The following is a 17,075-nucleotide window of genomic DNA, read 5'->3' as shown; positions in this document are numbered from 1 at the left end:
GCATAAAAGAACACCCTGTTATTTTGAACCATTAATGGAGATCGATTCTCCCGTGCGTTCTGTACTGCCATACGTAAAATCATTTCTCTATCTTGATATTTTAAACAACGAACATAGGGTTGGAACCTTCAATGTCCTCTGGAAGACCAACTATTTTCACATTATTCCTTCGACTTTGATTTTCCAATGAATCAATTTTCTTCATTAAATCTCTTTTTTGAATCCCCCAATCTACAAAAGAACCTTCCACTTTTTCCATTTTTTCTCTATTACGTTCTACCTGATTTTTACACTCAGAAAAGGCTTTTACAATTTTCTTAAAATTATCTTGCACAGTATCAACTGATTTTATACATTTATACTTTTAACAAGTCATTTCCTGTTTCACAGTTGACATTTAATCACACAAAGTATTCATTTTTATTTTCATCTCCATAAATCCTTCATTCACTTGAGTTGATAATTGTTTTGACATATTATGCATTTGACAAGCAATCCCTTCCAAAACAGTAAACACTGAATCCATTCCAGATTCCACTTCCACTTTTTGAGATCCACTTCCTTTAACTGCAAGCTCCTCCTCCTGGATGAATTCCAATAAGGTATGTTCCTCTTCTTCCTCAGTTATTGTAGGTCCTTTGGCTGAACAGCTGCGGGTCTGGACACCCAACGCCGGCACCCCGACCTCTTCGAGACGCCGGCATTCATGCTCCCCCACAGCCCATACTTTATCCAGCAATTCTCGGACCCGGGATGCCCCACGCGGGGCAGGCAAAGCCGCCGGACGCGCAGGAGCGTCCTCCGACGCTACATTGCACGGCCCCGGGCCATCCAGCGAGGTCACGGGTTCACTGGTCCCCTTGTTGGCCGTGCTGGCCGCGCGCACGACTTCACGTGAATGCGGGTCGGCAACGGCCGAGCTCACCAATATTTCTACGCCATCTTGCGGAGGCAGGATCGGCGTCGGAGTCAAAATCGAACTGGCTGGAGTCCTCTGAGGCTTGGAGACTCCCAATGACGACTCCATGGATTCAGCCATGCAGGTGGGCCTCAATTCTTCCGCACTTTTATATGGTAATTTTTTTCTGAAGTTGAGGTTTAAATTTTTTCATATTAGATGCCATCATAAATCACTGTTATTTAAACAACTCTAAATATTATTTTTAACCACTTTTATGCTTTTTAAAAACCGAGTATTTAGTGATCCAGCTTGGGAAAGGTAGAATACACGTCTTTCTTCTACGCCATCTGGCCACGCCCCACCAAGATTGACATTCTAGGAAAATGAGGGAAGAGCACATGGCCAAAGGACGGCAACGCTAACTTGAGCCAAACAATCAGCCCTAGTGTAAATGAGAGACTGTAGATTCTTGAGTATTTCATTTCCATGCTGTATCACTGCATTGCTTCATTTTCCTTCACTTTGAATGTATCAACCTTGTCCATTTTTAGGTTCTCTACGCACTAGATGGCAGTCTTTCCCACAATACAAGCCAAGTCATATGCAAGTACTTCAATGTATGCTTTCCCAGTACCTGGATATCTCAAAAAGCTTTCCCATGAAGTGTTTAATCATATGGAAACAAGCCAATTGTACCAACCACTCCAACCAACCTTTCATTACTTTATTCTGTCAACAAACCTCATCCTCTTACTCATACTTATTCAGCTTTCCCTCAACTACTCCGAGTATAAATCTCATTTCCCACATTCCCTACTGGTCACTAATCAATGAAAAACTTTTAAAGGATGCTCACTGTTGCAATGTAGCAGCCAATTGCATAAAGAAAGCTGAGGCAAAGGATGATGACAGTTTTAACTGTGGTTAAATTGGCCACTATACTGAAGATGACTGTTTTTCTAAAGCTTGGCCAGAATTTTTATTGATGCATTCTTACATCACTATCAAGATGGGGAGGCCACTTTAAACATGCACCAAGATCAGAAGGGGACTCTATTTTACGTCATCCAAAACATTCTTCTAATCCCTTGGAATTTTTACCCTGATTTTCTGATCAAATCTCAGTCAAGAATAAACCCAGAGTCTTCACAGGAGGTTACAGTAGCACCATACAGGCCATGAGTGACAAATTGGAAATCCAAGATTATTTGATATGCCCACAAAACAAAAAACATGCTAACCCTTAAATAAACTCAAAACAATCAAAGTAATGTCAATCAATTTTGGTTCTAAGCACATCCACCCCAAGAAACATATTTAACCTTCAGTTACCAAAGTCAGGTTAAAATGTCTTAAACCCCCCCCTCCCCTCCCCTCCCCTATCCAAGTCAAAATAGTCAAATTAACAGATAACATCAACTTGATTTCTATCAATTTCCTCCACTACCAATGGAGCATGGATGTAGAGGATATCACCTAAAGGAAGCAGTGTAGTAACTGGCTGAAGCTTGTCAGACAGAACTTCCCAGTATATGTTGCAACAGCGGCCTGCGCGCGGGGACGTGAACCAGCTCACAAAATGGCTGCTGAGTGTGCAGACCTGGGGATGACACCGGCTGTTGTCCCAGGTGACCTCCGCACAGTGGGAAGACGGAGAACTCTAGCCGGAACACCACCCAACCTGAACTCAGTGCTCCGATAATGCAGGCCCCTGTCATCATTACCAGCGGCCCATATAAGCACAGCTGCCAGTGCAATAAAGCAGTCTTTGATTTCAACTCCTAGTGTGCCATGTCTTCCTTCCACACTCATCGTAGCGTGTACACTCATTGATAAACCCAACAGGTCCAACCAGATCAAGCGGAGCCAGCAACCATCCATGTGGTCTCCCAAGTCTCCCACGTTTTGAGTGTCGCAGCTGCATGTCTGGTTTGAGCAGACCGAAGCCCAGTTCTAGCTTTGCCGCACCATTGCCGATGACAACCGCTACTTCTACATCATGAGCACCCTTGATCAGGACACAGAAGCAAGAGTTGTAGATTTCCTACAGTAGCCTCCAGAGCAAGGCAAATACATGGCCCTGAAAGAGCTACTAACCCATACTTTTGGGCTTTCCCAGCACGGGCACACTGCCCGATTGCTGCATATGGACAGACTGGGGGACAGGGTCCCGTCCAGGCTGCTGAGCGAGATGCTCGCATTAACAGAGGGCCGTAAGCCTTGCCTGTTCTTCGAGCAGATCTTCCTGGATCTGCCTGAGGATATACAGCTCTTGCTCACAAATGAGGACTTTAGCAACTCTCGGAGGGTCACCACCAGGAGGACATGCTCTTGAGAATCAAGGATGCCAGCGCCATCATAGACCACATCAGCAAGCTCCATGAACAGCCCCTGGAGAGATAAATGCCAGCGAAGAGGCAAGTGAACATCCCTGGACAGCTTTGCTACTACCACCAGCGATGGGGTGTGGAGGCCCGTCAATGCTGCCCACCTTGCGGGTTTTCGGGAAACCCTACCCAACCATCGTTGATGGCTCCTGTAGTTGGCCCACGTGGTAGCCGCCTCCTGCTCCATGTCTGGGACTCGCTGTCGGGCAAACACTGTGGCAAACACAGGGGGCAACCAACAGCTCCTGAATTCATACTTTCAGGACCCACACCATTTTCCTTTGTTTCGGCAACAGCCACTTTACATGGACCTTTACTATCACAGCAGTGGTGCAATCACTCCTGGGGCAGACTTCCTTCAGGCCCTCTGCTTCCTGGTCGACCTCAAGGAATGGTGCTTAGTGCACACCAGAACCTTTCAGATTTTGCCTCTGTGGGAAGCTGAGCAACCCATCCCCCACCTGGACTCTCTAACACTCTCGGACAATGAATTCACCCACATCCTGACAGAGTTCCCCTTGATAGTGGTGCCACAGTTCTTCATGGCTGAACCAAAAACAGAGTAAGGCATCACATACTGACTGAGGGCACCCTGCTCCATGCCAGGGCATGCCAATTCCCATCCAAAAAACTCAGCCTGGCAAAGGAGGAGTTCAAAAGGATGGAGGAGCTTGGGACTGTGTGATGCTCTACAGTCCCAGGGCCTCTCCGCTCCACATGGTGCCCAAATCAGCAGGGGTTGGAGACCATGCGGGGACTACCACACCCGACAGATTTCCCATGCCCCACATTCAAGATTTTGCCACCAACTTGCAGAGGGCACGTGTTCTCAAAGGTAGACCTCATCCAGGGGTACCACCAAATCCCAGTTCATCCCCAGATGTCCCCAAGACTGCAATCATAACCCCCTTTGGTTTGTTCAAATTCCTCCGCATCCCCTTTCGTCTACAGAATGAAGCACAAACTTTCCACTAACTGACGGACGCATTTGCATTAATCTATTTGGATGATATCCTCATCGCTAGCCATAGCCACAAAGACCACGACACCCATTAGAGACAGCTGTGCACCGACTGAGCGAGTTCGGGCTGACCATCAACCTCACTAAGTGCCAGTTCGCTCTGGGGCATAGAATTAACAAGTACAGGGTCACACCCCTCCCAGAGAAGGTTGAGGCAGTCCGGCGCTTTGCTAAGCTGCACACAGTGAAAGGACTGCAGGAATTCAACAGTATTTTAAACTTTTACCACAAGTTCATTCCGGCAGCGGCAAGGCAAAAGACATTGCTTGGGACAAGGAATCCTGCAGGGCATTCCAGAGGGCCAAAGACATGCTAGCCAATCCCACCCTCCTGGTTTACCCCAGTCCAGAGGCACCTATGGCCCTAGCTGTCGACACTTCCAGCAGAGCTGATGGGGCCGTGCTAGAACAACTCATCGAGGGCCAGTGGCAACCCCCGGCCTTTTTCAGCAGGCACCTCTGCCCCCCAGAACTCAAATACAGCACTTTCGACCAGGAGCTATTAGCGCTATACCTGACAGTAAAACATTTCTGTTACTTTTTGGAAGGCCGGCAATTCAGAATGTTCACTGACCATAAGCCACTAACTTTTGCCTTCCAAAAGGTTTCAGACCCGTGGACAGCACCACAGCAGAGGCTCTTGTTCTACATGTCGGAATTCTCCACGGACACTCAACATATCGTGGGACGCTGTCACGCCCCGCGAATGAGTCAATACACGCCCTGTTCCAAGGGGTCGATTACATGTACCTCAGCAAAGCACAGCAATAAGACCCTGACATCCCCGATTACAGGACACCAGTCTCCGGTCTCAGGATGGAGGACGTCCCTGTCGACCTAGGTAACCTGACTCTAAGGTGTGAAGTATCTACCGGTAGCTTCCGGCCGCATGGTGTTCAAGGCTATCCACAATCTGGCGCACTTTGCTATCGTGCCACGGTCAAAATGGTGCCAACATGTTTGTCTGGTATGGCTTCCGTAAACAGGTCAGCCAGAGGGCCAAGACCTGCATGAACTGTCAGCCCTCAAAGTGCAGGTTCCCACGAGAATGCTCACACTAACTTTTGAGCCAGTGTGGCGCAGGTTCAGCCACGTGCACATCAACTTAGTGGGGCTGTTATCGGTTTCCTGTGGGGAAAGATACCTCCTGACCATGGAAGACTACTCCATGAGGTGGCCAGAGGAGGTCCTGCTGGCTGAAACCACAACAGAAACAAGCGCCAGAGCACTTATTGATACATGGGTATCACGATTTGGGGTCCCAGTGCACCTCACCAGGGACAAGGGGGCACAATTCACCTCCAGGTCGAATGCCTGAAACCAGCATATCTGGACTGTAACGAGCCAGTTTTCACCCCACCTCCACGACACGGGCAGGTCACCTAAGGCTAAGGACAATTGCCCGGTCGCCAGTTCTGGGGTGAGGAGGTCGTATAGCGGCCCACGCATGGGTACGTGTACCGGCCCTCAAAATGGCTGACCGGGAGTGACACCAGCTATCGTCCAGGTGACCTCTGCATGGCAGGAAGACGGAGAACTCTGGCGGAAACACTAGCCAACCTGAGGAGAAAGCTCCAATGATGCGGGCCCCTGACATCAGCTCCAGGGGCCCATATAATCTGAGCTGCTGGTACAATAAAACAGTCTTCGATTTCGACTCCTTGTTTGTGTCATTCTTCCACACTCGTCGTAGCGCGTACGCTACAATGTATACTACCTCTGAGAATTACAGAGGTATTAAATCTCAAGAATAGCATGATCTGCAACAAGTTTGTCAAGTAATATTCCAATATAACAATTAATGTTTGTTCCTTTGTTGTTGCAGGGCCAAAAATAATGCAAAACCTTCAAAAGATCTCCTTCTTACAGATTCAATAAGCAAACACACAACTTCACCAAGAGAAGTTGGAATCACAAAATGTTGACCTTTGTAATTTTGCATAATTATATTCTTCAGAGAATCCTACTTGCAAAGTTTTTGCATGCTCAAGTGTCAGATTTTACCTGAAAAGCTTTGCATTTTTCTTCTTTCAGCTGTTTTTCTACTTCCACATGACGTGCCAGGCGATCCAATGTTGACAAAACTCTTGCTTTTTGCCTATCAATGTGATCTTTTGGTTTCTACAAAAAAAAGCAAACAGTGAAAATTTTAAATAGACTTAAAATAAATGTAGAGCAGTACTTCATCTTAGATTTCAGTGTTTTTTTTTCCAGAAGTTCATTCCTGGTAACATGACTGTCACATCTGTTTACTGTTTATTCCTGTTCATGTCCCATGGTGTAATGGTACTTAGAATTGCAGTATGATACAGCACAGCAAACAGCCATATCACCATCATGCCCATGTTCACTCTTTTTTTTAAATTTTTTAAAATTTTTCACACTGTAAACCATATGTACAAACGTTTCTCATTAAATTTACAGTGGTCTTTTCTCCTTTTATCCCCCCTTTCCCTCCCTCCCCTCTACCCACCCCCCTCCAAAACCCATTAGCATTCAACATATACAGCACAATAAAACCATAAAATATCTTCACACAAAGGAAAATAAACAAGAAAAATGCATTGTCTATTTGTTAAACACTGAATCTTGACTTCTTATCATTTTCAATTTAGGGGATGGAGGTCCGAGGCATGCTCTCTCTGATATGTTTCATGTATGGTTCCCAAATTTGTTCAAACATTGTGACTTTATTTTTTTAATTATGTTATTTTTTACAATGGAATACATTTATTCATTCCCATGTACCACTGCTGTATGCTCATGCTCTCTTCCATTTTCCAAGTTGACATTATACATTTTTTTGCTACTGCTAAGGCTATCATAATGAATTTTTTTTGTGCTGTGTCCAAGTAATTCTTTACTTCTTATGTTATTCAAAAGAAATATCTCTGGTTTTTTCAGTATGCTACTTTTTGTTATTTTATTTAGTTCTTCCCAAAACATATTCACCTTCGTAAATGTACAAGTTGCATTTAATGTTGTTCCCATTTCCTTCCCACAGTGAAAACATCTATCTGATAATTTTGGGTCCCATTTTTTTTTAATTTTTGAGGAGTAATACATACCCTGTATAACCAATTATACTGTATCATACTTCATAGTTATATGTTCTTCATAGTTCCAGAACATAACTTTTCCCATACTTCATTTTTTATCTTTATGTTTAAATCATTTTCCCACTTCAGCTTAGGTTTATAGTTTATTTCATCATTCTCCTTATCTTGCAGCTTAATGTACATGTTCGTTATAAATCTTTTAATTATTGTGTCTGTAATCACATATTCAAATTTGCTTCCTTCAGGTAATCTCAGTCTATTTCCCAATTTACCCTTTAAATAAGCTTTCAATTGATGATATGCAAACATTGTACAATGAGTTATTCCATATTTGCACTTCAACTGTTCAAATGTTAATAAATTATTTCCCAAAAAACAATTTTCTATTCTTTGGATTCCTTTTCTCTCCCATTCTCTAAAGGAAAGGTTATCTATTGTAAAAGGAATTAGTGGATTTTGCATCAATAATAATTTTGGTATTTGGTCATTCGTTTTTTTTCTTCCTAAGAGGATCTTCTTCCATGTATTAAGTAAATGATGCAATACGGTGAGTTTTTATATTGAACCAGTTTATCATCCCACTTATAAGGTATATGTTCTGGTACCTTCTCGCCTATTTTATCTAGTTCTATCTTAGTCCAGTCTGGTTTTTCCCTTGTCTGGTAAAAATCAGATAAATACCTTAATTGGGCGGCTTTATAGTAATGTCTAAAATTTGGTAACTGCAAATCACCTTGAATATTATACCTCTCTGTTAATTTATCTACACGTTCACTCTTTTGAGGTGCTTTCCAAACAAACACTTCCTCCTCTACCCCACCCCCCACTACAATCTTTTTTTGGCACAAAACTTTCCTCCGAAGACCCTTTCATTAAAAAAAGTCTGTCATTTTGCCTGCAGTTTTCAATCTGTTTCTGGATGCCAACACAAATGACACTACAAATAATTTCCTCTTTCAAAATGCATTATAATTTTCAACATTTCTATTAGATCTTTTCTCTTTTATGCTCCAATAAGAGCAATCCCTCTTTAATATCTCCACGAGTTCATCTCCATACCTGCAACATTCCAGGTGTCATCTTTTGCTCCTTCTCCCAGGCATCGATGACACTTCCATATGCTTTCTCAGAGCAATTCAATTCCCCTCTTAATTTCCCATTTAATCAACTTTCACTCCATTTCCATTGATCCACCCCAGACTCCACACACCTACATATTCAAGGCAATTTACAACAGCTAAACAAAACAGTAAAAACACAAAATGCTGGAGAAACTCAGATTTTCAGTGTCTTTTATGCAGCACAGGTAAAAAAAATACATAACTGATGTTTTGGGCTTCAGCCCTTCATCAAGGTCTGGAAGAATGACTGCAAGCATTCGAACAAAAGTATGTAGTGAGAGGGAAAGATAGAGGGCAGGTGAACAAGGGAGGGAATGGACAGCAGCAATCAGGGGGATGAGGGATTGCTGGGTGGGTTGAGGGGAAGGGCGAGTGGGTTAGCAGAAAGCAGAGAAGTTGAGGTTAATGCCATCTGGCTGGACAGTGGCTAGGTGGAAATAAGGTGCTGTTCCTCCAATCTGCAGATAATTATGGGGGTGTAACTCTGAATTGAAATGGTTGGCAACTGGGAGGCCGAAGTTGTAGCAGAGGTGCTCAGCGAAGCCAATTCCCAATTTACAACCAGACTCTCCAATGTAGAGAAGGCCACAAAGGGACCACTAGATGAAGTAAATTAGTCCTGTGGATATACAAATGAAGCATTGCTTCATTTGAAAGGCTTCTTAGGGGCCCTGTACCATGGTAAGGGAGGAGGGGTGGGCGGAAGTGTTGCATCTCCTGTGGCCGCAGGGGAGGGATTAATGCACGAGGGAATCACAGAGGGAGCAGTCCCTACAGAAGGCAGAGAGGGGAGGAGAAGGGAAAATGTGTCTGGTGGTGGGATCCTGAAGTAAGTGCCAGAAATTCCAGAGAATAATGTGTTGGATGCAGAGGCTTGTGGGGTGGTAAGTGAGGATGAAGGGGAATTGGTTTGTTGCATCTGGGGCAGAAGGGACCACAGATGAGCGGAAAATGGAGAAGTGGGTGAGGGGCGAGTTGATATGGTGGTAGAGGGAAAGCAACTTTCACCCTGATCTTGAACTCACCTGGTCCAGCTCCCACAACACTCTCCCCTTCCTGGATCTCTCTGTCTCCATCTCAGGAGAAAAACTTTCCACCAACATATTATAAAACCTCTAATTCCCACAACTATGACTACACTTCCTCACACCTTATCCCCTGCAAGGATTCCATCCCCCTTCTCTCAATTTCTGTCTTTGCCGCATCTGATCCCAAGATGAGGCCTTCCAATTCAGATCTTCCACGATGCCTGCCTTCTTCCACAAACGTGCCTTCCCCTCCATCACCAATTTCTCATTCATATGCTTCTCTCCAGTAATAAAGCAGGTTGATCTGTGAAGTCATGAGCACCCAAGCCGTTGGCTCCACCATCTTTTGCAATCTGTATACTGTCAAGTCTATTTCTCAAATATAAATGCTGGAAATTTCATCCATTAAATATTGGAAAGGAAAAAGACACCATGAAGTGTGCAAGTTGACAATGACATTTAATGGGAGGAAAAGTATGAAAAGGATAATATGAGTAGGAAAATACAAGTGCAATGGATGTTGGATGACCTGATTTATCTCGTGTCCACAGGAAGGAATCGAACCAACATGCACATACACAGGACATTGAAGGTACAAAATTACATGGATTCTTTTATTTTTTAAATTTTTTTTATTTTTCACACCATAAACCACATTGACCAAGATGCATACATTTTCCTTTTCAAATATATAGTGTCATTTTCTCCCCCCACCTCCCTCCTCCCATCCCACCCTCCATACCCCCCCCATTCATTTAGAGTACAAAATCTAAGATACATTAAACCAGTCAAACAATGTTGTCATTCAATAAAAATAAACAAGAAATTCCACTGAGTCAATTCTTTTCATTTCCTTCTCCTTTCGTTAATTTAGGTGGTAAATGTCCCTGGTAGGTTTTCTCTATTGTGTTTCATGTATGGCTCCCATATTTGTTCAAATATTTCAATATTATTTCTTAAACTATATGTTATTTTTTCTAATGGAATACATTTATTCATTTCTATATACCATTGTTGTATTCTCAAATTATCTTCTAATTTCCAGGTTGACATAATACATTTTTTTGCTATGGCTAGAGCTATCTTAACAAATCTTTTTTGTGCACCATCCAAATCAAGTCCAAATTCTTTGTTTTTTATGTTTCTTAGGAGGAAGATCTCTGGGTTTTTTGGTATATTGTTTTCTGTAATTTTATTTAATATCTGGTTTAGATCTTCCCAAAATTTTTCAACTTTCTCACATGTCCAGATTGCATGAATTGTTGTTCCCATTTCTTTTTTACAACGAAAACATCTGTCAGATACTGTTGGGTCCCATTTATTTAACTTTTGAGGTGTAATGTATAGCCTGTGTATCCAGTTATATTGTATCATACGTAACCTCGTATTTATTGTATTTCTCATAGTTCCAGAGCATAACTTCTCCCATGTTTCCTTCTTTATCTTTAAATCTTGTTCCCATTTCTTTTTTACAATGAAAACATCTGTCAGATACTGTTGGGTCCCATTTATTTAACTTTTGAGGTGTAATGTATAGCCTGTGTATCCAGTTGTATTGTATCATACGTAACCTCGTATTTATTGTATTTCTCATAGTTCCAGAACACAACTTCTCCCATGTTTCCTTCTTCATCTTTATATTTAAATCTTGCTCCCATTTTTGTTTAGTTTTACCATTTGTTTCCTCATTCTCCTTTTCTTGCAGTTTAATATACATATTTGTTATAAATCTTTTGATTATCATTGTATCTGTAATCACATATTCAAAGTTACTTCCCTCTGGTAACCTCAGACTGCTTCCTAATTTGTCCTTCAAGTAGGATCTCAATTGGTAATATGCCAGCACTGTATCTTGAGTTATATTATATTTATCTTTCATTTGTTCAAAGGATAATAATGTATTTCCTGAAAAACAACTTTCTATTCTTTTGATCCCTTTTTTCTCCCATTCTCTAAAGGAAAGGTTATCTATTGTAAAAGGGAGTAACTGATTTTGCGTCATTATTAGTTTTGGTCATTGGTAATGTGTTTTATTCCTTTCTACATGAATCTTCTTCCAAATATTGAGCAGATGATGTAATACTGGAGAACTCCTACGTTGTATAATATGTGTTCTGGTATCTTTTCCCCTATTTTATCTAGTTCTAATCTAGTCCAATCTGGCTTTTCCCTTGTTTGGTAAAAATCTGATAGATATCTTAATTGTGCGGCTCTATAATAATTTTTAAAGTTTGGCAGTTGTAAGCCTCCTTGTTTATACCATTCTGTTAATTTATCTAGTGCTATCCTCGGTTTCCCCCCTTTCCATAAAAATTTCCTTATTATTTTCTTTAACTCCTTGAAGAATTTCTCTGTCAAGTGTATTGGCAATGCCTGAAATAGGTATAATATCCTTGGGAAAATGTTCATTTTAATACAGTTTATGCTTCCTATTAGTGTTAATGGTAAATCTTTCCAATGCTCTAAATCGCCCTGTAATTTTTTCATTAGTGGATAATGATTGAGTTTATATAGATGGCCGAGATTTTTATTTATTTGTATACCTAGGTATCTTATTGCTTGCATTTGCCATCTGAATGGTGATTCCTTCTTAAATTTTGAGAAATCCGCATTATTCATTGGCATTGCTTCACTTTTATTTACGTTAATCTCGTAACCCAACACTTCTCCATATTCCTTCAATTTCTTATATAATTCTTTTATTGATAGTTCTGGTTCTGTTAAGTATACTATAACATCATCCGCAAATAAACTGATTTTATATTCCTTGTCTTTTATTTTTATCCCTTTTATATTATTTTCTGTTCTTATCAATTCTGCTAGTGGTTCTATAGCTAACGCGAACAATAAGGGTGATAGTGGGCATCCCTGCCTTGTTGATCTGCTTAAGTTAAATTGCTTTGATATATATCCATTAACCGTCACTTTCGCCAATGGGCCCTTATATAATGCTTTAATCCAATTAATATACTTCTCTGGTAAACTGAATTTTTGCAATACTTTGAATAAATAATTCCATTCTACTCTGTCAAAGGCCTTCTCTGCGTCTAAAGCAACTGCTACTGTTGGCGCTTTACTCCCTTCTACTGCATGAATTAAGTTAATAAATTTACAAATATTGTCTGTTGTCCGTGTTTTTTTAATAAATCCAGTTTGGTCTAGATTTACCATTTTAGATGCATAATCTGCTAATCTGTTTGCTAATAGTTTAGCTATTATCTTATAATCTGCGTTAAGTAATGATATTGGTCTATATGACGCTGGTACGAGTGGATCTTTCCCTTGCTTTGGTATTACTGTAATTATTGCTGTTTTACATGAATCTGGTAAGCTTTGTGTTTTGTCAGTCTGGTTGATTATTTCCAGGAGGGGAGGAATTAATAAATCTTTAAATGTTTTATAGAATTCTATTGGGAATCCATCCTCTCCTGGTGTTTTATTATTTGGTAATTTTTAAATTATCTCGTGTATTTCTACTATTTCAAATGGTTCTGTTAATTTATTTTGTTCCTCTATTTGTAATTTTGGTAGTTCAATTTTAGTTAAAAATTCATCTATTTTGCCTTCTTTCCCTTCATTTTCAGTTTGGTATAATTGTTCATAGAATTCTCTAAAGTTTTCATTGATCTCCGTTGGATTATATGTGATTTGTTTGTATTTTTTCCTTGATGCCAATACCATTTTCTTAGCTTGTTCTGTCTTAAGCTGCCATGCTAGAATTTTGTGCGTTTTTTTCCCCTAGTTGATAATATTTCTGTTTTGTCTTCATTATATTTTCTCCACCTTATATGTTTGTAGTGTTTCATATTTTATTTTTATCTGCCAATTCTCTTCTTTTAGTTGTGTCTTCCTTCATTGCTAATTCTTTTTCTATATTTACTATTTCCCTTTCCAACTGCTCTGTTTCCTGATTATAGTCCTTCTTCATCTTGGTTACATAACTTATTATTTGCCCTCTAATGAACGCTTTCATTGCATCCCATATATCTTTCACTGATTCCGTATTTATTTCAAAGTACATTTTAATTTGTCTTTCAATGAATTATCTAAAATCCTGCCTTTTAAGTAGCATGGAGTTTAATCTCCATCTATACATTCTTGGAGGGATGTCCTCTAACTCTATTGTCAATATCAAGGGTGAATGGTCCGATAATATTCTAGCTTTATATTCTGTTTTTCTTACTCCATCTTGCATACGAGCTGATAACAGAAATAGGTCTATTTTTGAGTATGTTTTATGTCTACCCGAATAATATGAATATTCCTTTTCCTTTGGGTGTTGTTTCCTCCATATATCCAAAAGTTGCATTTCTTGCATCGATTTAATTATAAATTTGGTTACTTTGTTCTTTCTGTTAATTTTTTTCCCCAGTTTTATCCATATTTAAATCCAAATTAAGGTTGAAATCCCCTCCTATTAATATGTTCCCTTGCGTATCTGCTATCTTCAAAAAAATACCTTGCATAAACTTTTGATCTTCTTCGTTAGGTGAATATACATTGAGTAGATTCCAAAACTCCGAATATATCTTACATTTTATCATTACATATCTCCCTGCTGGATCTATTATTTCCTCTTCTATTTTAATTGGTACATTTTTACTGATTAATATAGCTACTCCTCTTGCTTTTGAATTATACGACGCTGCTGTTACATGTCCTACCCAATCTCTCTTTAATTTCTTCTGCTCCAATTCAGTTAAATGTGTTTCTTGCACAAATGCTATATCAATTTTTTCTTTTTTCAGTAAATTTAGCAGTTTCTTCCTTTTGATTTGGTTATGTATTCCATTAATATTTAAAGTCATATAGTTCAACGTAGCCATTTCATACTTTGTTTATCTTCCCTTTCCATTTCTCCATCATCACCTTTCCTTCTTATCCATTTCTGCTTTCTTGTTTTGAACACTTTATAAGACAACATTTCTAAAACTTCAAACATTTTCCTTATTCTCCTATTTAAAATTCTTTAACCCCATTCTCCCCTCTCCCTCCTGAGTTGCCCTTTATCCCTTGTCGGGCAACCACATCTCCCCTCTCCATTTGGATTTGCGAATTCACTCGCAAACGTCAACTGATTTTGCAGTGACCGTAACTCCTCCCCACTCAGCCCCCCCGGAAAAGATTTCAATTTTCATATATAACAAAGGTCACTCTTTTAATTCCCTCTTTAGTCCCTCTATTCCCTTTCATTCCCTTATTAATTCTTATCTATACTCTATATATTTTCCTCTAAATACGGATACATTCATGTATACACACATATACATACACATCTATATATACCCATATACACACACATATAGTTCGTGGTCATTTTTACTCTCATTACTTGTCTTCATCTCTCTGCTTATTTTGTAGTTGTTCTGCAAATTTTCGTGCTTCCTCTGGATCCGAGAATAGTCTGTTTTGTTGCCCTGGAATAACTATTTTAAGTACCGCTGGGTACTTTAACATAAATTGATATCCTTTTTTCCATAAGATCGTTTTTGCTGTATTGAACTCCTTCCTCTTCTTCAAGAGTTCAAAACTTATGTCTGGATAGAAAAAAAATTTTTGACCTTTGTATTACAGTGGCTTTTTGTCTTCTCTTATTTTCTTCATTGCTTTCTCCAATATATTTTCTCTTGTTGTATATCTTAAGAATTTTACTAAAATGGATCTTGGTTTTTGCTGCGGTTGTGGTTTCGGGGCTAAAGTTCTATGTGCCCTCTCCATTTCCATTTCTTCCTGTAATTCTGGTCTTCCTAGGACCCTGGGGATCCAATCTTTTATAAATTCTCTCATATTCTTGCCTTCTTCATCTTCCTTAAGGCCCACTATCTTTATATTATTTCTTCTATTATAGTTTTCCATTATATCTATCTTCTGAGCTAACAGCTCATGTGCCTCTAACTTTTTTATTAGATTCTTCTAATTTCTCTTTTAAGTCCTCTACTTCCATTTCTACAATTATTTCTCATTCTTCCATATTATCCACTCTTTTTCCTATCTCTGATAGGACCATTTCTATTTTATTCATTTTTTTTCTGCACTTAATTCTTCTTTTTGTCTCATTAAATTCTTGTAATTGCCATTCTTTCACTGATTCCATATATTCTTTAAAAAAAGATATATCCATTGTCTTGCCTTTCTCTTCTTCTTCCATTTCTTTCTGTTCTTCTTCTTCTTCTTCCTCTGGGTTGACAATCTGTTGTTTCCTTGTTTTCTTTTTACCCTCTTCTTTCTTGTTGTCATTATTTTCTCTGTTCTGCACCTGTTGCTGTGTTGCAGGTGTCTCTCTCAGCTGTGGAGATCGACTCCGCAGCTGTTCCCCCCTCCCGTCAGTGTGTTTTTTCTCATGCGCATCGTGCATGCGCGAGAAGTCGCGCATGTGGGGTTGCGCACTTTTACTCGGCTCCTAGAGCCATTTTTGTAGTCCTGAGCTCGGGACTTCCACTGACCTGTGGGAGCGGGCTTCTTTCTCCGCGGCGGGCCTCCTCGGTCAGGTAAGGCCTTCACCTTCTTCTTCCGACGTTCTTTCTTCTCTTCTTCTCATTGTTTTCTCTCTTCGCTGCCATTTTCTTCTCACCTTTATCTTTACTTTGTTTTAATTTTTACTCTTGTACCTTTGTGGTTTGTGCGTTTTTTTTTACTTTTCCGGAGAGGGCTGGAATTCCCTGACCGGCCACTACTCCATCACGTGACTCCTCGATTCTTTTATTTATGGCAACAAAAATCCTTCATTATTCAAACAGAATGCATCTCTCTCCCAGATAATTAGTTAAGGCTAAAGTTGATAGTCAAACAAGCTCCCAATTCCTACCCACACCCCACTTCACCCCAAAGATAATCAATTTGCCATTCAAGAAAGTTTCTGTACTAGTTTTACTGGTGCAAGAAATCTCCGCCAGGCACTTACAATCTGTGTACATCAATTAAAATATTCTGGCTGATCTCCCATCTTCTCTAAAACTATTGTACCTGTATTCCATTGTGCACTTTTCATCCTAACCCCTCTAGTCACTCTATTACAATTGCTCAAATGTTAAATTCTCACCCTTGTTTTCAAAACCTTACAATGTTCTTGGCATTGCCAATCTCTTCCAGACCCATAACCCTTGATCTCTGCATTCCTCCAATTCTGGCAATTTGCAACTCCTCAGTTCTAATTACTTCAACATTGGTATCATTCTTCAGTTTCTTAAAACTTCTTCAAAACAACTTCTCATTTATCCCAATAGCTCTTGTGAATTTATTTTTCACAAATTATTTGGACATGACACTATTTCCATCTTTTGTTGCAATACACAGATTCAAATTATGCTCCAGTCAAGATCATTAATCCATCAAAAGGAAATTAAAAACATGCATGAAATACTGTACATATGGAAAACAAGTGAGAAAATGTTATATATATTCAACAAGGTGGGTAACATCCAAAGGAAGAATTAATATTCACTGTCCTTATCTAACATCGAAATGAGGCTAACCTGTACATCACAATTGCTAATGTGGTACCAAATTATTTATGTCCACTGCTCAGACAAAAAAAATACTGAATTTCTTACAGGGTAGGT

General features: G+C 39.9%; 1 protein-coding gene across 11 annotated transcripts in view; it reads right to left on the bottom strand.

Moving 5' to 3' along the window:
* The window catches only part of znf451 (zinc finger protein 451), a 99,515-nt gene that overhangs the window by 60,137 nt on the left and 22,303 nt on the right, over positions 1 to 17,075 (bottom strand). For all 11 annotated transcript variants that reach the window (XM_069886070.1, XM_069886076.1, XM_069886067.1 and 8 more), the window contains one exon: positions 6,313 to 6,429. In XM_069886070.1, coding sequence (XP_069742171.1) covers positions 6,313 to 6,429 — 117 coding nt within the window. The remainder of the gene's footprint in view (positions 1 to 6,312; positions 6,430 to 17,075) is intronic.

The sequence above is a fragment of the Narcine bancroftii genome, chromosome 6, assembly GCF_036971445.1.
Source record: "Narcine bancroftii isolate sNarBan1 chromosome 6, sNarBan1.hap1, whole genome shotgun sequence".
In the NCBI taxonomy this organism is placed as follows: Eukaryota; Metazoa; Chordata; class Chondrichthyes; order Torpediniformes; family Narcinidae; genus Narcine; species Narcine bancroftii.
The sequence above is the reverse complement of the archived record's forward strand: the minus strand, read 5'-3'. Positions and strand labels throughout refer to the sequence as shown.